This window comes from Halichoerus grypus, chromosome 3, assembly GCF_964656455.1.
Source record: "Halichoerus grypus chromosome 3, mHalGry1.hap1.1, whole genome shotgun sequence".
NCBI classification, from domain to species: Eukaryota; Metazoa; Chordata; class Mammalia; order Carnivora; family Phocidae; genus Halichoerus; species Halichoerus grypus.
The window spans coordinates 204,643,968-204,668,273 of NC_135714.1; the positions used below are offsets into that span (position 1 = coordinate 204,643,968).

General features: G+C 39.6%; 1 protein-coding gene across 2 annotated transcripts in view; it reads left to right on the top strand.

Moving 5' to 3' along the window:
* CSMD1 (CUB and Sushi multiple domains 1) overlaps positions 1-24,306 on the top strand; it is a 2,059,737-nt gene that overhangs the window by 951,353 nt on the left and 1,084,078 nt on the right. For both annotated transcript variants that reach the window (XM_078069893.1, XM_078069894.1), the window contains exon 4: positions 15,177-15,371. In XM_078069893.1, coding sequence (XP_077926019.1) covers positions 15,177-15,371 — 195 coding nt within the window. The remainder of the gene's footprint in view (positions 1-15,176; positions 15,372-24,306) is intronic.

Consider the following 24,306-nt stretch of genomic DNA (forward strand, 5'->3'; position numbering starts at 1 on the left):
AGTCCCCTTCTTCCATGCTGAAAATGGATGGTAAAGTTCACAGGAATAGGGACATTTAATATCAAAGAGGTTGTCACAGTGGACTAGAAAAATGAGGTGCTATGAATTTAAGGTTAGAGTCACAGAGGTGGAGAGAAAGGGTGGTGCAAGGTGCTCAGCTCAGTGACTTTGACAATGAGCAGCGTCTACAAGTTCAAAGTCAAAGGGAAGCCTACGAAGGCACTGTACTGTGGGTGGGAAGTTGCTTGTTGTTTTTGCTCACTGGGGTCTGGGTTAACCGTTCTTAAGCCAATGTGCACATACATGGAAATGACAATTGAGTATGTGGATGGTGGGTGTGGGGCGAGGTCCTCCCTGCTGCGGTGGGAGTTTACAGATCAAGGGTGGAGGATGGGATGCAAAGTACATGGTCAGGAGAAAGCGTGCACACCAGATAGCAACTGAGCAGTGATGATGAGGCAGGCGGGCTGCTCTGTTGTCAGCAGAGACGTAGAACCCATTTCCCAAAGTGCAATTGTTTCCAGATTAAAGGTCATCATTAACTGGCATCCTGGCAGTTTCCTCTAGGGGACAACTCTGTAGAGCTGAGTCCTACTGGTCGATGAGGTTTCTAGGATGAGAAGGAAGTGTGGGGTCTGAGTCAGAGAGCAGCCTCCATCCTGGATCCACCCCCCGCCCCCCACCTGCTCGTTTCTCTTACCTGCCCCGCAGAATCCTGTGGGGATTCAGGGACCTAGCACCTTGTGTCCCTGTACACACCATTTAATTACTGCTGGTTCCCCTCTTCCTCAGCCCGAGAATTACATTTAAATAGTTACGTTGATACATGTATATACACAAAATGATTTTAAAACAAAATAGAATTAACCTTAATATTATATATTAATTTTATCCACACACTGGTTCCTTGTTATGATGGAATTATTTAGAGCAAAGGTGTTCAGAAATTAGAAAAACTTGAAGATTGATATATATATATTTATATATATATATATTTTTTTTTAAGTAAATGCTATCCTATATATAGTACTTGACAGAGAAACATGCTTTACATTTCCCAAAAGATGCTCTTTTTAATAAAAACTTGAGCTATTAATATGAATTCAATCATGAAAACAGCTTTTAGTTTCAAATGAATATGAAAATCATAAATTAGTAATATACTAACACCTGGTAAGCTGAAACTGCTTATGTCCATAACTTTAATTTAAAACTATTTTTAGAAGGTAACTGCCAGCACATAAAAGAAAAATTAAATCAGCTTAGACTGACAGCCAAGAATTCATTAATTAGAAATAACATATAATACCACATGGCTTTATAAATTGTTAAATACTTTTTATTATTTTTCTATACAAATAACTTAAAATTAGAAGTGATTTTAAATTTGAATCTTCATAAAACCCAAATTTTCTATCTAAATAAAATTATAGAACCATCGTTTTAAATTACATTCATTTTCTTAAACGGGAATTTAATATATTTGATTTGAATAACTCAAATGTATATTTTTCTATGTAATTTATAAGAAATGTGTGTGTGTGAAAAAAAAAAAAAAAGAAATGTGTGTGTGTGGACATGAGTATAGGCGTAAAGGTCCTAATTTAAGAAAATAAAAAGGCAATAAAGTAATGCCCAGAGCCTGAAAGGGAAAACGGCTGATGAAGGAAGATGTCTCTTAGAATGTCTGTAAAGTACCTCCATGTATGTGATCCAGTCTTTGTATTTTATAGGTCACTTGTGTTGTCATGTTTTAATTTAGTCTTTGGATCTTACGGTTATTGCTTTGAGTACCGGTTTATCTCTTTAACATTATTCCTGCTATAATCTTCTTCCTACAGGTAATTTGCTATTTTGCTAAGTCCCTGCTAATAGCATGCACGTTATTGAGGTTCCTTCTGAAAAAGTTGCACACTATGTTTGAGCCCTGACTGCACCTGCTTCCTGTGGAACGGCTTGCTCTCCTTCAGGCTCGGCTGGCTCCTCACCTCCTGTTCAGCTCAGCGTTTTGACTCCAGCATCAGGCGCTTGTCAGATTGCTCCAAGCCAGTTACCTTCCACCTGCTGTTATCACTTTCCATTGATTAGCACTAATGCAGCCCTGTCTTAAATTATCGTGTCCTTGAAACATTTTATCTGCTCATATCCTGTACAGCTGATCATCTTTCCATCTGCCTAGTCCTGCAAGGATCATCTTCCTTTAGTAAAGTGGGAATAAATAGGAGACTGTTTCCCTGTTTGTTCCGAAGCTAGTTCGTGCTACACTGTATGGCCACGGTCTCCACTCCTCTGAGCTGGCCCCCAGCTCTCTGGCCCCGCCCCACCTCTCCAGGCCGGGTTGGCAGTAATGGGGCCACCACCTGGACAAAGAGCACATCCCCCTCCTTTCCCACCACCTTCTTTGTTACCTGCATACAACACCTGAAAGATTTCTGTAGGAGCTCTTCTTGTAAACCTAAAGGTAGTTCAGGTGTAACGCTAGAAGTAAAAAACACCTTAACACTCAAAGTTAAACATGGCTAGTCCCAGATCCCATAATGGAAAAAGAAAGAAAAGAAAGAATAGTAAGACCTTCGTCGGAGTCTAACGGACCTTGGCTGAGACCAGCCCCAGGAATTGATTTCAGCTTGAGAGAGCAGCCTTGTCTCAGGTGACACCTGCCCAGGGAGCAGCCCACATCTAACACTAGGCTGTGCTGCTGGGAAGGCTCTGGTCTCTCTAATTTGAGGCAACACTGAGCAGCCAGCTCAACCCCAGGGCTCCCCATGGGATGGGCTGAGGCCTTTGTCATGACTGCACTGCAGTTCATTTCCTTTTTCTGCTCAGTCCTGCTTCCTTCCCTCCCCAGAAGGTGTATCTTGCAAGCCCTTCCAGGTGAACCTGCTCCCAAAGCTCTGTGTCAACCGTCGCTCCCAGAGAATGAGGCTGTAGCTTTGCTCACTTCACTGGAGAAACAGATGAGGCCTAGATTAAGTTATGCTTCCAGTGACTCAGCTCATCAGTGGTAGAATCACAGTGAAAAGGAAGCTGCCTGATCCCTGGCAACTCTCCTCCCCCCTCTGGAAGACTCACTGGGCTCAGAATGTGGCTCTGTAATTACATCAAGCTGAGGCTCTCTTATGGTCAAGAACCATAGAGTTTGGAATATAAGAAAGTTGAGTGAGTGTTCCTTTTTTTAAAATTTTATTATGTTAATCACCATACATCATTAGTTTTTTATGTAGTGTTCCATGATTCATTGTTTGTGCATAACACCCAGTGCTCCATGAAGAACATGCCCTCTTTAATACCCATCACCAGGCTAACCCGTCCTCCCACCCCCTCCCCTCTAGAACCCTCAGTTTGTTTCTCAGAGTCCATCGTCTCTCATGGTTCGTCTACCCCTCCAATTCCAGCCCCCTTCATTCTTCCCCTCTTGCTATCTTCTTTTTTTTTTTTTTTTAACATAAAATGTATTATTTGTTTCAGAGGTACAGGTCTGTGATTCAACAGTGTTACACAATTCACAGTGCTCACCATAGCACATACCCTCCCCAATGTCTATCACCCAGCCACCCCATCCCTCCCACCCCCCCCACTCCAGCAACCCTCAGTTTGTTTCCTGAGATTAAGAATTCCTCATACCAGTGAGGTCATATGATACATGTCTTTCTCTGATTAACTTATTTTGCTCAGCATAATATCCTCTAGTTCCATCCATGTCGTTGCAAATGGCAAGATTTTGTGGGGTTTTTTTTTGATGGCTGCATAATATTCCACTGTATATATATACCACATCTTCTTTAACCATTCATCTGTTGATGGACATCTTGGCTCTTTCCATAGTTTGGCTATTGTGGACATTGCTGCTAAACCCAGCAGGCAAAGAGAAATAATAAAGATCAGAGCAGAAATCAATGAAATAGAAACCAAAAGATCAGTAGAACAGATCAACGAAACTGAGTGGGTGTTTATGTAGCTTGTCTTAAAGAGTGTCCTACTAAGGAAATGGTAAATGAGCACCGCATTCAGTTTAATCTTTAAACTTTGCATTAGTTTTCTAAGATGCTCAGTCAGATTTCCCCTGGTATTTACAGTTTTCAATTTGCAGGAAGAAGCATTGAGAAAGGGGGTGCCTGGGTGGCTCAGTCGTTAAGCGTCTGCCTTCGGCTCAGGTCATGATCCCGGGGTCCTGGGATCGAGCCCCACATCAGGCTCCCTGCTCGGCGGGGAGTCTGCTTCTCCCTCTCCCACTCCCCCTGCTTGTGTTCCCTCTCTCACTGTGTCTCTCTCTGTCAAATAAATAAATAAAATCTTTAAAAAAAAAAAAAAGAAGAAGCATTGAGAAAGACAAAAGAACTTACATACATTTGAAATACTCGTTTTGTGCAACATCTTAAAATTTTATACTGGATGAGTCATCCTACTTTTTGCTGTGTTTGTTATTATTAAGATGGAAAAGAAAATAGGATACCACAGAGGGAGACAGACAGTGGGTTAGAGAGAACAAGAACCCAGTTCTTGGTTCTTCAGCTTTTGTTTTGTTTCGTTTTTGTTTTTTTGTTATTTTGGGTTTTTTTTGTATTAAACTATCCCCACATGATTTCTAACATTATTTTTTTATTATTATTTAAAAGCTTTTCAATTACTTCAACACTACTGTGACATGATAATATCCTAGGGTTCTCAGAGGTGTGGGCTCACCTGTCTTCCCTCAGCCAAGTTCCTCAACCTCTCTGGTCTCACCTTCTTTGCAGATACAGTTGGAATAATGCCTGTTTTGGAAAGGTGTGAGGATTAGCGATAGCATATAAAGCATTTCCTGTCTCCAGGTTCATGTTTGGCTTTTCCAGAGGTCTGCTTGAGGTAGACATAGAGACATTTCCTTTGTTCAGAGCTTCGCAACTTCTTCTTCTTCTCATGGGACTTTGTAGAAGATTCTGCGTGGGTTCTTGGACACTGTGCTGTGCGCACTTGGGTACTCACGCACTACCTCCCAGACCACAAGCCACCTCCAGAGCGGGATTGGTGGCATCTTCACACTTGTAGCCTCATCACTAATCACGACTTGGAATGCAGTGAGGACTTCTTGGGGGTGGCGGTGTGAAATATATTGACATTATCTTTTAATAGTGTTATGCTATTTTTGTCTTCGATGTTTATTTGTTTGGGTTAATTGGCTTTCTCTTCTCCAGTTACTCTTGATGGAGGCCTAAGAGATTTGTTTGAGATCTTTCTTCTTTTAGGTTATAAATGCTACATGCTATAAATTTCCATCTAAGCATAGTTTTTGATGCATCCCACAACTGCAATGTGCCATTTTACCATTTCTACCTGCTCAAATATTTTCAAATATCCCTTGTGACTTCTTGTTGAAGCATTAATTAATTAGAAGGTGATTGCAAGGGCTGTGCAAGCCTGCCATATCCTGACTGATTTTCTGTACGCTCGCTCATTCAATTACGAGCCTTGTGTGGAAATCTCCAGCTGTAATTTTGTTTTACCATTATTTTTCCTGCAGTTCTATCAGTATTTACATCATGTGCTTTGGAACTTTGTTATCATGCGCATACATGTTTAGGACTGCTATGTTCACTCTTTTATCATCATAAAATAAGCTTCTTCATTCCTGGTAAGATTCTTTGCATTAAAACTGTTGTGTGCTATTAACATAGCAACTTGAGTGTGCTTTTGCTGAATGTTACTGTTCTTTTGGTTATGCTTACCATCATTTTGCTTCTATTTGTGTCTTTATATTTCAAGTGTGTTTCTTAAAGTCAGCTTGACATTGGACATTGATTTTATTCTTCAGTCTCATCATCTCTACCTGTTTTTCTTTCCTATGTTTAGTTAACATGTCCAATATTTACTTGCTTGAGCACATGGTGTACAATTATTATACCTGTTTTAATGTCACCTACTAATTGAACCACCTGTGTCACTTCTGGCTGAGGTTTTTTTTTTTTTTTTTTTTTTTTTTTTTTTTTTTTTTTTTCCCCTCATTATGGATTGTATTTTCTTGCCTTTTTGCAAGCTTAGTAATTCTTGACTGGACGCCAGACCTGGGGAATCTTACTTTGGTGGGTATGGGATATATTTGTATTCCGCGAAGTTTTCTTTTTTGGATGTGGTTAAATTTCTTGTACTGTCTGTCCTCACAGGGATTGCTTTTGAAGACTGGATGAAGGGTGAGGGAAGTCGAGAGTCTGGGGTGACCATTTTAAGTAGATGGTCACTCACCTACGGTCTAAGCAGGTGGTGGGCCTGGTTGTGTGACCCAGAGAGGGAGTGCTAGGCACTTCGCTAGCCTCACCCTACTCTGATCTGGTGCTTGCAAGATTTCTAAGAAGTGACGTAGGCAGCACTTACTCTAGAGTGATTTTCTTCCCCCACCCGAGGTTTCTCAGTACTCTATTTTCTGCCCAGTGAGTGATGAAGATTTCTGCTCTGACTGCTGGGGACAGACAGTCTTCTCAGCTCCGTGGGCATACGTGGATCAGTACTCACCTGGAATGCAACAGGGCCCTCGGCCAGTCTCTGGGGGCGTCCCTCTGCCTGTGATTTTTAGCTTCCTTGACCTGCCCACATTCTCGTCTCTGTGTCCTCATTCAGGGAGACTGCTGAGTCAGCCTGGGTTTCCATGCCCTGTGCATGAGCATGCAAGTCTCTCCAGGCAACAAAGCCGGAGAAATGGTAGGGACCCTCATTTATTCCCCATCTCTCAGGGATCATGTTGCAGCACTGTGTAATGGCCAGTGCTTTGAGGGCTGTTTTTTTTTTTTTTTTTTTCCATAAATTTAGACTTTTCTTTAACTTGACTAAGGCAGGAAGGTAAATCCAACCCTTGATACTCTAACTTAGCCAAAAGAGGAAGTGTTCTAGTCTGTTTTTAATCCTTCTTTATTTGAATTACCAAATGAGCCATGACTGAGAAAGAGTTCGGAGCTGTTTCCTAGAATCAATTTAATTGAATTTGTTAACTACCCCTCATGGTATTTAGTGTGATATTAACCTCTGGAATGGACGTATTACCCTCGTTGCATGAATATCATGTGCTAGCCAGCAGAGTGGTATTTGGCATGAGGCAAAGGTCATTCTGAGCAGGTTTTTAGTTGTTGCTAGTTACCTTGCTCTCATTAAGGGAATGTGTACGAGGACTTGTGGTCATATTTGTTTAAATTTCCTTTGCAGATATTAGAACTACTTTTACCTTATCTTTACATAAATATTGAGACATTTGCAATCAACTGAACATCCATTTGTTGAATATAAACTTCACTTTAGAGAAGAAGAGAGAAAAATTGTCATAAAAATGATTTACAAGTTAATGACCATGTCTATAATCTACCGTGTGGTGGGAGTATATGTAAATGGACCTGATAAAATTAATGTACATGTCATTTCCTTTTTGACGATTCCATGACAATTGAAAAGTACATCTTGTGTTGTTCCTTATTGCTATGCTCTTTTTGTATGTCAATCACTTATGATGAATTTTCTACCTTTGATATTACCAGGCATCCGTGTGTCCATGATTGTTTCCACCTTGACTCCTGGGCTCTCTGGTCTTACCCTTAACTCTTGGGCATTTTTCTATTGAGTTGAATGATAGCCCGACTCCTTAATTTCGGGTATTCCAGAGGATTTAACAGTGGGCTCCCACCCTCTTTTCCTTCAGCTCCCTCCACAGTTACTTCCCCAGTCAGAAGAAACTTAGCGACTTTTATGGTCCTTCTTTTCTTGTTGACTCTAGGGTATGCCCATGGACACAATCCACAGGTTTTAAAACAAAGAACATAGTATGTTCAGAACAAAAATTATCATATTGCATCATTGGCCATCATGGTCATATTTACGCATTCTCTTTTGCTGGGCCACCATCTATAAATTCTTCCTAAGCTTGCTGCTTCCTTCTCAATAGGTAACTCTTCATTTTTCATATAACTCTTTTTGTACTAATTTTGCAGTAATTTATACCTGGATTAATGCCTGTGTTGTTTGGGATGGCAAAGGACCAGCTGCTACAGCTCCAGATTAGAAAAATTTAGACAACATCTGCCTTTGACTTAAAAATAGAAGACCATGAGGAGTGCCTGGATGACTCAGTCGGTTGAGCATCCAACTCTTGATTTCAGTTCAGATCTTGATCCTGGCGCCATGAGTTCAAGCCTCATGTTGGGTGGATCCATGGTGGATGTTGAGCCTACTTAAAAAAAAAAAAAAAAAAAGGAAGATCATGAAAGGATCCAATGCACAAAGTTAAGTGATATAATAACCTACATTATTATATCAAGCAAAGCTCCATTGAGAACACTATAGATTTGAAGACACTTTATTATTTCTTTTGATGTTGACATGTTCATAAGAAGGTTTATTGTAGTGCTGAAGAGTAGAAATTTTGGATCCACCATGTGCAAATCCTACCACCAGTACTTCCAGCTGTGTGGCCATGGAGAAATTACTTAACTTCTCTGTGCCACAGTATCTTCCTTCCTTTCCTTCCTTTATTATTATCCTATAAAAATAGGATAATAGTACTTACTTCACACATACTGTTAATATATATAAACCACTTAAAGAAGTGTCTAGCTCATAGTATGTGCTGTATAAGCATTACTGTTATTATAATAAAGCAGGAATAGTAAAGTAGAATTAATATAACTAAAAATAGAACTGGGATGTCTTTCTCCTTGGTTTCCCATTTTAATGATAATATTGGCTCCCACAGACTTTCTCTAGCTTTATTGTTTCTGAAGCTGGTATATATTAGAAGCACTGTACACTTGTAAATTTTTATTATTTCCCTAAAATTTCCATGGTGCTTTAGAACTGGGGTAAATAAGAATTGTGAATGTATCTTGGTCCCTCCTTCTGTTTCATACATCCAGTTAACTGTTCAATCTGTGTTATTTCATTTATGTTTCACACACATCCATCCATAAGTTTTACTTGCCATCCCCCCTTTCAAGACACAGAAACTGAGATTTAAGTCTTTTGCCCAATATTACAGTCCATTTCTGAAGTGGAAACACAAGTCTGTCTGATAGCCCATATCCTTCCCATAACGCACCACGCAATATACTTCCCTTGCTCTGTGTTCACTTGCTACAACTGCTTCCCTTAGAGATCTTTCCTTTCTAATCTGGCCAAACCTTACCACTTCCCACCTTGAAATATACATAAAACTCATGTTGTCTTTTAATTCACTCCTATAGGTCCTGTCATTTTTCAAAGTAATAGTATTCATGCAGCATTTCTCCCTCACTCTTCCTCCACCATGAAAAGTGACTCTGGAAAAGGAGATATTAGGTTATTGCTGTCTCCTGAGCAATCCTCGTGGTCTTTCTCATGCCACTACCCTCTCTCCCTCCTCTTGCTTTAGTAACTGTCCATGATTTAGAGGGTCCATACTGAGAATAGATGTCAGGTGTCAAGATTTGAAAATCTGATTTTTTTTTAAAGATTTTACTTATTTATTTGACAGAGAGAGACACAGCGAGAGAGGGAACACAAGCAGGGGGAGTGGGAGGGGGAGAAGCAGGCTTCCCGCTGAGCAGGGAGCCCGACACGGGGTTTGATCCCAGGACTCTGGGATCATGACCTGAGCCGAAGGCAGATGCTTAACGACTGAGCCACCCAGGCGCCCCTTGAAAATCTGATTTTTAAAGTGTTACTGAAAATTAGATGTCCCTATTTTTCTAATCCTTCCCCAAGGCTCTGGGAGGGGGCGCAGAGCAAACAGTCCATGGACACCCACATCTCATCTCCTTAGTTTACATTTCAAGTGTTGTATGTCATGTGGGTATTTGAAGTTTTATTTCCTTAAGCTGTGGGGAGACTCCTGGAAAGGCAAAGTGTAAACAAATCGTCTGACATACACCCTCTGGGACCCGGTTTCCGAATGATTGCGCCCAGGGACATTTCATTGATTGTGCACAAGCTGTGAAAAATGCTACCTCTCCGCTGATGAATTTCAAAATTCTGTTCACTAGCCTTTTGTCCCATTCATTCATAATGAATATGAATGCTGTATTTTATTTCAGCATCGTGTTTTTGCTTTTCTCCTGGAAAAGGAGTTGATGTGACATCCATTTCATCACTTAAACAGTTGGGGTAAAGGTTGCTGTGAAAGCCTAATGAAGTCCCTGAGTTGTGACCACATGCACTTGCCAAATCAAATGCGTTATGGAGGGAATTTCCATGAGTGTAATTAGAATGGCAGCCTGTGTTTCAAGCCCTGGGTGTACAAACTTGGCTTCATGCGGTCTGGTGGAATGAGACCTGCCCTGAGGAGGAGGAACTGTGCCCAGAGCTCCTTTCAAGAAATGCTTTCTCATTACCAAATGTATGCACTGGGTGCTGAATTCCCATTACCCAAATAAGAATTTCTTTCTTGAAGCATCCATGGGAAAGAGTGCAAATTACTTCAAGGAAGGATTTAAGGGAATTAAAATTAGAGTTCAAGTCAATTCAGTAAGTATTTACTAAATACTTAATGTGTACTCATTACCATGGGAGACACAAAGGGACATTCACTATCTTCAGGGAAACTGGGTAAAAAATTAGTTAAAATGAAATTGGCAGAGATGCCATTCGGATCGAGTTTATGTTAAATTAGTCTTTCCCAGCCCCTGGATTTTTGTGTGTTGGCAAGTTTTACATGTCTTTGTCTTAAATCTTTGCATAGATGTATTATTATTTTCATCCATTTTTCACAATTTAGGGTATTTTGATAATGGTTAAATGAATTTGATAATGCTTTTATAATGTGCGCATTTTTGCCATTTTGTCGTTTGCAACTGAAAGTGAATCTTTTCATTCATCCTCAGTTATTTCTATTTCCTCACTGGCATTGTTCACATTAAAATTTTGTCGTTTTTTCTAAAATCAAGTCGATTGGCAACAAAAATACTCATTCCCAAATCATAAATTTATAACTTGTCCTACCAACCAGTGACTTTAAACTTTAAAAGTTAGTGTTTAATCACTTTTTCCCATTTGCTAAGTTATTTTGCCTTAAAAAAATGATAATTCATTTTAACCCTCTGAGTCCTATTTACATGTTAATACAAATGTGGTAAAAAGTGGCTTAAAGTGACAATTTGTTGCTGAATCATTGTTTCTGAAATGTCACTTTATTCTGTTCTTGAACACTCATTAGCTTTTTTTCTGTTCCCATCAAGCTATGGACTATGTGAATCTTGTACATTATCTAGAAGGATACGTGAGATACTTTATATCAATACTCATGTTTACCAGTTGGTTGAGCAAATATATATTTAGCGAGTTCCTGCTGAGAGCTAGACACTATTCTAGATGATATGTGGACACAGATGGAAGACCAATTCAAGATCCACATTGGGGGCTAGTGGTTGCAACACTAGTCCAATGACAGAGTCAAACAGAGCAGGTAGTTGGAGACTTGCATCGTCTCATTTCAATCCTCACACTGTACCCTATGGAATAAATACTTATGAAGACACATTTTTAGTAGATTAACTGAGCTAATAAGAGCAAAAGAAGAGTCTTAAATCTGCTTCTCTTTCCATTCCGTTTTATTGTCGGTTGAAAACAAAGCCGTGCAAATAATAACTGTTGAGTGAACATTTTCCAAATTTGAGTGCAATTGTCAAGATGAAAGACAAACTCTGTGGAAAAGAACAAAAAAGGAGATGTTTATCCTAGTCTAAGGTGCCAGGGAACAGTTTACAGAAGTAGGGGAGCCTGGTGCAGCCCAGACACAGAGATGCTTATCTCCGCGCACGGCTTTAATAGGCATGATTGGCACCAACAGCCACCGTCTCCCTGGAAATCTGAAGCTGCACCTCAGAAAGATCCTTTACCTCATCTACACCGTTAGAGCTGTGATGTCCGTTGTAGGCACAGGTGCACCTTCCATTTACTCTTTTTTTTTTCCTGTGGTGGTCAAGCACTTCAAACGTCTATATCGCAGATTGCTCTCCTAGCTTGATGATCCAGAATGGCCAAAATTGTTTTTCTTTCTGAATGTCAAAGTTGTCTGTTTCCAAATACTGCATCAACTCTCTTAAAAGTTTTAAGACATGGATGTTTTCTTTTCAGAGGCCCACTTTGGGAGATCCTTGTTTTCAGGAATGATTTTTCTTTTTTTTTTTTCCCCTTAAACATTTCGAAGTCCATGCAATTCCACACTTCCTGGCAATGTGATTGCACAGCCAAGTCTGACCTATGACATCTCCTTCACTTTTCTTTCGGTGTAGTAAATAGGTATTAAGTAGGCAGAATGATGTTTGCCCATGCAGTGACAGCATTGCCTGAAATCTTTCGTATTGTATTTTTGTTACTCTGGTCTTTCTGTACAAAAGACAATTATGTTATCTGTGCTAAAGCTAATCATTAAAAATAATTTCTTGCTATTTTCAATAGATAAGTGGATAGAAAAGTTGTATCGGCCACATTCAGCTTTGAGAATGGCTTATGGGGTTTTTCCAGTTCTGAAAGCTGTCACGTGTTGTGGCTCTCGGTCGCAGGTTTTAAAGTTTTTGATAGATTTACATGGATCGGGGCGCCTGGGTGGCTCAGTCATTAAGCGTCTGCCTTCGGCTCAGGTCATGATCCCAGCGTCCTGGGATCGAGCCCCGCATCGGGCTCCGTGCTTCGCGGGAAGCCTGCTTCTCCCTCTCCCACTCCCCCTGCTTGTGTTCCCTCTCTCGCTGTGTCTCTCTCTGTCAAATAAATAAATAAAATCTTTAAAAAAAAAAAAAAAAAGATTTACATGGATAACTCTTGTCTTTGGGGAAACAATTTATCTGGATACATTCTGAAGTGAATTTATGTACCTTCTAACAAGATGTCTTTGTACCACTTAATGCAAATTATAAAGGTCCTTAAAAAAGTCAAGGAAGGATTTGTGAATTCTAAATATTCTTGGACCAGGAAGGAAAACACCAAAAGCATTCATATGTACATATTTCACCCACCCTCATCTCTCTATTCCCATTGTTGGTAGAAATTCAGCCCCTGCCTTCCCTGTGTCTGGCTATCAGATCCCCACTTCTTGCTGGCTGGCAGGGGTCCTGGGTCATCCACCGAAGTGCTCCTCCAAGATCAAACTGAAACATTCTACCTTAGAAGAGCCAGAGACAGTTAAATGACAAACAGTGTTTTCAAACAACATTTTTAAAAAACAGATTTATTAGGCGCCTGGGTGGCTCAGTTCGTTAAGCGACTGCCTTCGGCTCAGGTCATGATCCTGGAGTCCCTGGATCGAGTCCCGCATCGGGCTCCCTGCTCGGCAGGGAGTCTGCTTCTCCCTCTGACCCTAACCCCTCTCATGTGCTCTCTCTCATTCTCTCTCAAATAAATAAATAAAATCTTTAAAAAAAAAAAAAAAAAAAACAAACAGATTTATTGCTTTAGTGATAGTGAATGTGGAATTAAATACAGACTTTCTTTTTTTATAAAAGACAAAGAAGATTGTGATTATAGTGAATTATTTTCTATTGTGTTGTCTAAACTAACAGCTTTTTGCAGACTGATTTCATGACCTTTTTTTTTTTTTTAATCTAGAACTGAGCACACTTTGACTATGTAAGCAGTGATTTCATAAACATGTCAATATAACATATCTAAGTTGTAATATTTGTTTTCTAAGTGTTTCTACATAGCTTAGTTTATCCCTATTGAAGTAATTTTGTAATAAAAATCACTTTAGAAATCACTGAAATTCCCTTCCCATTCATTGGGAAAGTTTTATTTCTTAGTTTACAAACAAAGAAAACAATATTTCACATTCCTTTATACATATATATCAAAATTCACTCCCAGGTCCATGTTAAAAAGAAAAAAAAAAGATACAGGTATAAAATACTTTGTTTATTGGAAATGCTTTTTTGAAAATCATTTTTTAAACTATTTGAGAGAGAGAGAGTGAGTGAGAGAGTGCACAGGCAGAGGTAGGGATAGAGGGAGAGAGAGAAGCAGACTCCCCACTGAGCAGGAAGCCAGACCTGGGGCTTGATTCCAGGACCCTGAGATCATGACCTGAGCCCAAGGCAGGCGCTTAACTGACTGAGCCACCCAGGCACTCCTGAAATCATTTATTTTTTAAGTGGCAGTCTCCTTGGTTTATTTCACTACGTCATGATAACTCTGACTTACTGATCATATGCTAAATTTGAACCAGAAAAATGTAGATAGTAACCAACAATCTTCAACTTGATCCATTTAACCTAATGGTGAATCAGCGAATTTCAAAATTATGTTCTGAGTATGAAATGTCATCCTGTTGATTAGGTTTCAAGGCAGTTGAATTAGGCAGAGAATGCTCTCAACATAAAAAGTGAGCAGGTCCAGGGGTGCCTGGGTGGCCCAGTCGTTAAGTGTCTGCCTTTTGGCTCTGGTCATGATCCCGGGGTCCTGGGATTGAGCCCCATATCAGGCTCCCTGCTCAGTGGGAAGCCTGTTTCTCCCTCTTCCACTCCCCCTGCTTGTTCCCTCTCTTGCTGTCTCTCTCTCTGTCAAGTCAATCAATCTTTAAAAAGTGAGCAGGTTCAGAACAGAATCAAGGCTTTCTTACTGACTTGCTTTGTCAAAACTAATAGGTAAAACTTCCTTGTGAACCAGACACTATAAATGCGTGAAGAAAAACAACAAATTTGGAATATAATAGTGGTGTGTTTTTTTTAAGTCTGATAGATTAATGAATGAGATCTTCCATTTATTCCTTAATTCAGTTGTTTGTCCAACAAACATTGATTAAACATTGATTAGCGATGTGTGTTTGACAGTGTTGGTCCTAAAGGAATAAGGGTCAGCATGACATGAATATTCATTCCTGCTATATTTCTGATCCCACTTTTTCAAATGCCCATAGTCCTACTGTGTTCCCTGGCTGCTAACTCTGGGACACTGTAGAATCTCATAATTAGAAAAATAATCTAGATATCACCGAGAACACAGAGTCTGAGCAAAACTGTATTTTTCCTCTTCTCAAGCTGCATTTATTTATACTTTTAAAAGGATCTTTAAACATGGTTAAATGGTAGATATTCTAAAACACGAATACATTTTCTCTATTTTTTCAGGCAAAATGAAAATGTGTTTGTGCTAGGTTTGCTAATCTGAATAATTCAAATGCAGTGTGTGTTTTGTGATAGAAGTTTATCTCAATAGAACTATCTTTAACTTTTCCTTTTTTTTTTTTTTTCTTTCAATAGTTTTACCTAGCCACACATGTGGTAATCCCGGGGAAATACTGAAAGGAGTTCTCCACGGAACAAGGTTCAATATCGGGGACAAGATCAGGTATAGCTGTCTCTCTGGCTATATCTTGGAAGGCCATGCAATTCTGACCTGCATCGTCAGCCCTGGGAATGGTGCTTCGTGGGACTTCCCAGCTCCGTTTTGCAGGGGTGAGTACCAGACGACCAGATGGTGTTATGAACTCAGGGTAAATACATGGCTTTGGTTACTGATGGTATAAAAGTTTCCACTACATGAAAAGAATTCACATCCTGCTGGGTCTTGCCGCGTCAGCTTATTCTGTTCCTAGAAGTCATGTTCCATGTGGTCCAAGGAGCCATGACTGGACCCTGTAAATCCAATAACAAACTTAAATGTGCTCCTTAAATACCCACATTTTTCTTCCTTCGGTTTCTCAAGTTCTATGGCCTTCTGCATAATGTTATCATTTGCTCTCCTAGCGTTCTAGGATTTACTATGCACATTTATGTCCTTGATTTGATGGCTCCTTTTTTTTTTTTAATCTTTTTTCTCATTAAAAATAACAAACACAGGGGCGCCTGGGTGGCTCAGTCGTTAAGCGTCTGCCTTCGGCTCAGGTCATGATCCCAGGGTCCTGGGATCGAACCCCATGTTGGGCTCCCTGCTCAGCAGGAAGCCTGCTTCTCCCTCTTCCACTCTCCCTGCTTGTGTTCCCTCTCTCGCTGTGTCTGTCTCTGTCAAATAAATAAATAGATGACAAACATGACTTGATAATTAAAGGATACCTTTTAAGGACTCTTTCAGCACTCTTAGTCCTTTGAAATAAGGTGATCGTGAAAGAATACACCATATCCAAGTGCTCAACGGCATGATTTGGGGTGAGGTTAGAATTACTTTCCTGACACACCCTGTGATTTTAGGCCTTTTCCATAACATTATTTTACTGCTCCAATAACTTTAGGAAAGAGCCAACTGTAACTCTTAAGTTCTGACTTTCCTGAGGGAAAACTCACCTTAGGTTTTCAAAAATAAAAGTGTAGCCAGCCTTTATTAAGGCCTTACTATGAGGCCAGAAAACTTGCTGAACGCTTTACTCAGATCATATCAATACTCATAACAACCATGGACACTCGTTTAACAGATAAAGAAACACAATTTGTATTTTCAACAGGTCCCAGAGATAGGCAGTGTATGATCTGTTGAGACTCACATGCGTGTCTGAATTCTAATCCGTGCTCATAGTCCCGCGACTTCCCAGCCTCGGCCGCGAGACCTCACAGAGCCACGCTTTGTCACCCATGTACTTCTGATTCAGTCTATGCTACTTAATGGATAATTTGCTTCTTTAAAATTGTTTTCGGTTAAATGCTGTAGGCTCCTAAGATCTCCCAGGTGCTAACTACATTGGCAATAGTCTATTACCACCAGTGCTAGGCTCCTGTTACTGTGATCCCTGCTGGTAGCTGGGACATACTGATCGCTTCAACTGTTTCAGGTTTCATTTTCACAAGTAGGTATTTGATTGCAGACTCCTTTTGCAGCTGAGGAATCCGAGGTTAAGGAATGTGACTTGTCCAAGGTGTTCTAGCTCGTAGTTGATGGAGGTCATGCAGAGTTCAAATTATTCCCAAATGAACCCATAGTTCAAATTATTCCTCCATCCTGGAGAAAATCCTACTGGGAATATTTTCTATTCCAAGTGTCTATGTTTCCTCTGGAAATGCTTATTTCCTCTGCATGTTTCTGAGGTCTATTATCTCTCTCCCCCCATCTCTCTTTTTCCTTACTGCTATTAATTATTTTCCATTTTGTCAAAAGAACAGTGTACTCAAAATCCAGACCTCTGTTCCTTTTGCCTTGTTGTTGTTGTTGTTGTTGTTTTGTTTTGTTGTTGTTTTGTTTTGTTGTTGTTTTGTTTTGATTCTCCTCAAGTAACTGATTCCATTTAAGGGCACTGCCACTGAGATATCCTAAATATATGCTCTCTTCCTTGTCCCCACCATTGTTCCCTTCCACTCTGGATAAACATTGGAGCTCCTGCAGCTTCCTTTTCTTATTCCCTGTATGCTCGGTTTGCTTATCTCTATTCCCACCACCCACTCCACATTTCCAGTTCTCATTTTTTTTCTTTTCCCTCAGACCCACTTCAAGTTGGTTAGAGCTCCATGTGTAGAATCTCAGCGTCCATCCTACATTCTACTCCCTGATGGTCCTTCCCAACACACACAGCTTTGTCGCCACCTTTCCCCCTCAGCCAGACCCCTTCAGTGACTCAGCAGGAGTGCAGTGCCAAGTCTTCGTCATGGCGACCGATGTGCCCCAGGATCTTGACTGCATTGTGCATGTCATCTGTCAGTGTTCCCAGACACAGACTGGAAGTGTTTCTCCCCACACACAATGTTCTGTCAGGGCTCACGGGTGCTGGCTTTCCTCAAAGCCACTGACTGAAGCATCCCTTCTGCTCTGCATTCCTCATACCCCATGATGAACTGGATGTCACTGTGGGGGGAGTGTTTACACCACTGAAATTGGCAAACCCTACATACCAGAATTCCTTCCCAACGTACCACTCCATGCTTAATCCCAAACTTCTGCTGTTTTTATCCTGTTACACAGTTTACCTTTTTAACTTCCTTAGGGCCATAAATCTTACTAATTTATCAAGTTTACATGTAAGTCCAAATTTCTGTCATTTCTTACATTGCAACCTCCTTTGAGATTGCTTCAAAAAAAAGTCCTTCTGTCCTATAGCACTTATTTTGTCACCATTTTATATTTGAACATAATGTCTTAACATTGTTTCTTGAATTAGTTTCTGACCTCCCAGGAGATAGTATATAGTCATAAAAATTTTGTAACTATACCCTCAATTCCTCTTTACATTAAAATTTAGCCTAGTCTATAGTTCTTTCCCCTTACTGCTATCCCTGATTCCCTCAGGAACTTAATAGAGGTATAGAAATATGTTGAGTATCACATAAGGAGTCATTATAAACTTGAAAATGCAAAATGTAAATATTAGCAGTAGCCATAACCACTTCTTTCTTCCCCAAGGAGTTTTCTTCTTAATCGAAGGGTCTTTACTAATTCCACAATTATAAACCTTATAAAGTCAAAGTTAATATAACAATAGGCCTATAATCATTCTTATTCCATCACCAATTTATTAAATTACAGCCGTATTAATATACTTTGGTCAGGATGAATATTTTTTTTCTCCTTTATTACAGATTATTACATTTATGCTTACATTTTGCTTTTCCCAGGGCTTGGGCTAGTAGCAAATTCAAAGGGCATTAAATTAGATATAATTATTTTATGAAACAAATTTGAAAGCTGCAATACTTTGTCATTGAATTGGGTAACTGAATTATCAAGAAAAAAATCAATGACCTAATTCTTATAAATGTGTAGATGTGGCATATCTAGGGGAGACATAAATGAATTTCAGTAAAGTGGGCTTAGATTATTTATAAAAATGAAATGAGTATACTTCCTGCTTCCCCTACATTCTAGTTATTTAGTTCCAGGCATCACTGGAGGATTCTTCTGGATAGCACTAGTAACGGTAATACCACTATATCCCATTACAATGACTTCTGGCTAGTGTTGAAAAATTTACCTATTAACTCCAAGTGGCAGTATTTAACCTGAACAAGGACACTTAAAGGTGTGTATCATTTCTAAAATCATGTGATACTCTTTAAAGAAAGATGGGAGAACCATATATTCAATAAAATTAGTGCATAATAAAATGGGGCACCAGCCTCTTCTGCTTAAAATGGATTCCTCTAATTACTATAATGACCTGCATCAAACTGACTTCTTTCCAGAATGAGATTTCAGATTTTCTTCTTCTGGAAGTATCCTATTTCCATCTTCCTATTTATCCTGGAGTTTTCAACTTAACATCTAGATCTCCCTTAATTTCATTCCATTTTTGCCTATGGCTCCTATTGTCTCTTCCAGTCTTTGCAAAGATTTGCTGTTTCTGTGTGTGCAGGTATGGTGGGTATTTAGAGGAGGAGGGGAAGGGGGAAAAGAGGGAAGTAGATAGAACCAATAATAGATGCTCTCAGCTCAGAATTTACGTGCCATCTTCATTTGCTTTATGCTTCCCCTACTGTATTATTAAATCAAAAAGACTATAACATGAGGCACCAGGATATATCACACATTACTTTGGTCGCCAGGACACTGGAGGGCCACAGAGTATAAAATCTGAAAGAGCATGGATTCTTCTTGAATGGAAACTGAAGAGCAGACTGTTGTCTCCAGATTTATGGCATGATCAAGAAGGTAGAAAGGAAGTAAGTAAACAGCTGCATTTGGAAAATGCTCCTTCATAAGAAACAATTATCTGATCCAAAGCAACCCCAGGGAGAAGTGGTCCTCACCTCAAGTTATCCCAGCATGATATAGGTCAGTACCTCCTTTACTGCCTCTCCTTAGACCCGGCAACTCTCCAATTCCAGACCTCATTTTTTAAGTATCAGTGTGATCTTACACCAGCTGCCTTATTCCATGAATATAGCAACATGGAGAATATGTAGGTATGAGGGGTATTTGGGGACCTGAGCTATGGCTGGGTGTGGAAGAGATTAGGATAGCTTAATAGTTTTTGCTTTGCATAAATGATAGGACAGTTGCATTAGTCATATGCTATTTGAAATAAGCCAGCTCCAAGCAAACAGTAGTCTACTCCAGCCAGAGATACATGCTCTTTCTTCCCTAAACATCATCTTTGATGTGCTTTCAATGATGGAACACTTTGTATTTGCAAAGTGCTTTATAAAATAATTCTTAACAGCTATTGCAGAGCTGAGATACCTGAACTCATAGATCTGGACATTATCAATTATAAGCTGTCCTAAATAACTTATTTTTGTATATTCTGCACTTCACAGATTAGTCTATATTAACATTATATGCACAGCTTCTATGAACTCCCATAGAAAGTCATCTAACAATTGTGTTTATATAATTTCAGTTTGCAAATATGCTGAAGTCCATAAATTCATGAACCTGTTTGTATCTCTAATCACCTTGAGATGTAGGCAGGGGAATTAAAGTTATTCTTCTAATAAAAGTAAGGAGGTTTCAAATTGTGCTGACATAGGTTATAAATTTATGACTTGGACAATATAACAAGATAGTTGATTGAATCCTACTTTTATTAAAATTTGTTTAATATAAGTGGCATATGCACATAATTAAAAAATAGTAATAGCAAAGAGATTACTATGAAAAGAAACATCCCATTGAAACTACCATAGTCTATGCCATAGATAGTTTGATAACATTTAACTATTTTTTATTATTGTAACTGCTTATACTGTTCTTTTTTATCAGTTTTATTTTTTAATTGACTTCTTGCTATGAGTGTTAACATCTGTTACTCCTATCTACCATATCTTGTTTTTCCTAATTTTTTAACTTTTTAAATTTTTTTTGGTTTCTCCTAATTTAGATCTCTGTATATTATCTTAAAAATTTAAATACACATATATATGTGCATATATATATATATATATATATATATATATATATATATATTTTTTTTTTTTTTTTTTTTTTTTTTTTTTCTCCAAAGGCACAGGAAAGGCTTTAGTGGGACTAGAGCTCAAGCTGAAGGGAGACCTAGCACGGCCAGCGAGTAGTGTTGCTGTCTCTCCAAACAGAGCAGAGGCCCTGCTTATACTGAGAAAATCCCCACTGGGGTTCACAGTCTAATATGCTATGGAGGGGGAAGCAGGGAAAATGCTTCATCCTGATTGGCTGGAAAGGCTTCATCCTGATTGGTTGATAGTGGCAGGCAACACAGGCTGCTCATTGGTGCTTTGTGAAGCTGTGGTCCTCTGGCCAATACTTCAGCCTGCATCCTGGAGCATCCTAGTTCTGGCTTTGGGATGGCTGTCCACCCCCATTAGCAAGTCAGCAAGTTCAGGTCCTGCATCTTCAGTCCCACCGAGTCCTGTCTGGTCTTAGGGTCCCTTCATAGTCACCAAAATCTGTTCCCGGAATTGATGTCTGAGGGCCAAAAAAATGTTAGAAACAAGGCCAGACCCAAAAACCAAAGGCCCAGGTGAGGCTTTATCAGGGTTACAGCTCAAGCTGACAGGAGACACAGAATTAACAGAGAATAGTTAGGTGGCCTCTCTCTTTCTGGTGTGTCTTCTAACCCTTTCCTCCTGCCTTATTCTCTCAGCTGTAATAGAACTTTTGCAATATCAAAGTTGTTAACATTTATATATTATGTTTTAATCACAATTAAGTCCTTCTTAATGTGTCTAAAGGCTGAAAAGCAATAAATAACATTCATATTATTATAACTATGTAAATATTTTTCACTGCAGAGCTAAGTATTATGCCTGTAATTAGACTGCCTCCTCTATAATCCAAAATCAGAACCTCTGTTGCACTCAGAGCTCAGATGAATTCTTTCTTAGCCTCAATTATTCATAATAAAGCCATAATTACTCTTGTTTCACATTTGGACCAAGGCTATCTTGTATAACTTATTTAGCTAATGTAATATTAGCAAGCTCAAACACAAATGTTGTGTGCACATAGTAAACTCCACATGAATATTTCTGACTGGCAATTGGTTCTGATATGATTGATAATTTGGAAACTTCCGTATCTGGCTTTCAATGAGTTGCCAGCCTTGTCTCCCTGCAGTTGGCAGAGTGAGGATAAACCTGGAGTGGGTAGAACGGGTCCCTGCATGTACATCGTGTTGGTTAGACTCAGCCTTTGTGTTCACACTTAAGTGGAAGGGAGGTGAGGAGTTGGATCTCCCTTAGTCAGAAGAAGAAGAAACCGATTTGGTAAATAGCTGGCCTGTTCATGGCACGACTGCCTTCCATTGGCCCTAACATTTTGAATTATCTTTATTTTTCACTTGCACATTAGTAAAACTTAATGTGTTGTCACAATAATCCGGATGTCTTCTACTTTATACACGTTTGAATTTTTACTAGAAGCAAACTCTATTCTTCCTGAAGGCCATAGACTTTCTGTTAAACTAGATTGCTTCATGTTTCACAGACAATTGCTTTCTGTCCTTCCTGAGGTCTCTAGTTGCCACTTCTCCCAGGATATTATACTTCCATTGCCCTACCCAAACCCAAACCCCCTACCCCCAGCTCCCTGAACTGTCCCTCAGAGGGTTCTGCACCGGCTTCCCAGGCTGTTCCTTCACCACCCCACTCAATCTGCCCACTCTTCCCTAAATCCAATGTCTTCCTTTCTCTTTGTTTCACCTCAAATAGCTCCTTAAGAACTGTTGCTTCAGAGGAAAATCCTTTAAGCCTTAGCATGCCTGCAAATGTCCTTGTTTGCATCCACATTGATGGATACTATAGCTGAGTATAAAATTATACATGGAAAACATTTCTTCCCAGAATTGTTAAAGCATCGTTTCATTATTTTAAGTGTATTATTGGCTTCTGCTGAAGTATAGTCTCCCCCCGCCCCCCGACACACACAGGCGCACACACCACACATGTAGGCAAGTGGATTTTGAAGTTTGTAACTGAGGAGATTGGCTCAAGCTAAAAATGTAATGTTTTTCAGGCATATGTCAAGAGAAAATGGAGAGGTTTTTAAGAAAGCAAACACAAGTGAGAGATTTTTTTGAGGGAAGATACTATATTTGTAATCTTCTTGGGTAGAAGGATAAGACACATGGTGTGGGAAAAAGCCACAGATGCACTTGTTCAAGATGAGCTAGGTTGTAGCCCAGAGCATCCTCTGTGTGTGATGTAGCTGGTGGGGGCTGTGACTGTCATCAGCTGGTCAGGGATTAAGGGGATGTTCAGCTGCCACATGCCTAATAAAAGCTAATTCCTCAGTGTTTAGAACAGTGTTTTCCACTTGAAATATGATGCAAGTACGAGGTGACCATGTAATTAAAATTTCCTAATAATTACATTGATGAAGTCAAAAGAAACAGGTGAAATTAATTTTAATACTTTTTCTTAATGGAACATAGTCCAAAGATGACCATTTCAACACATAATCAGTATAAACGATTAATGAAGGAGTTTGTGTTTTTTCCACACTCTTCTTGAAAACCTGGTTTGTATTTTAGAGTTACAACATACCTCAATTTGAAAGCCATGTTTCAAATTCTCATTTGCCACATATGCTGGCAGCTGTAATTTCAAATGGCTCCGATTTCTTTCACAGGCAGAGGAATTTTAGTATTCTTTGTTCCTTCCCCACCAATTGTTAATGCATGTGGAGTTCTGGTGCTGAGTGGGTTTCATTTTCACTTATGTAGATTCAATATATAGATGTAGGTTCATGATAAGGACTGATAAGAAAATGGGTCTGAAGTATACAAATCTGTGTCATAGTCTCATTGGAATTCTTCCCTTTAACTTCTCAGCAATTGCTGAAGCAGATTTGAGCTGAATAGTATCGGAAAGTAGAGTCTATTTTTAAAATTAGTTTAGGCAAGAGATAAGAGTGAGCTAGCTCTTGATTAATCCAAAAACGTTTCTCAAAAGGAACCTCATTTCAGATGCTGTCTTACTTTTGGAACAAATGACATTGGGGTCTATTGAATGAAGATTATGGATAACTTTGAAGAAGGTGCAGATTAGCTGGTGGAGTAAGCAAAGAATTGGAAACAGCTTTGTGCATGTAGGACTCAAAAAATATGAACGAGGGGATGCCTGGGTGGCTCAGGGGCTAAGCGTCTGCCTTCGGCTCAGGTCATGATCCCAGGGTCCCGGGATTGAGCCCCATGTCCAGTTCCATGCTCAGTGGGGAGTCTCCTTCTCCATCCCCCTCTGCTCCTCCCCCCATTCACTCTCTCTCTCTTTATCTCAAATAAAATCTTAAAAAAAAAGTATGAGCGAATAAAAATAAGTCTCATTCTGGGGAGGGGAAGAGCTCAATTTAATTTAGGAGCCTCGCTTCCCCAGCTGTACACGGTTACCTATACTAAGGTAAGATGTTCACCAGCCAGAAAGCCACACAGGTGACGTCGGGACCCAGCAGTTTAGCACCAGAGGCCACATACCCAATCTCTACCCAGTATTATGAAGACAAAAAGCAAATATTTTGAAAAGATGCTATTCTCAGTATTAGTATGAGGATTACGGGAAATAG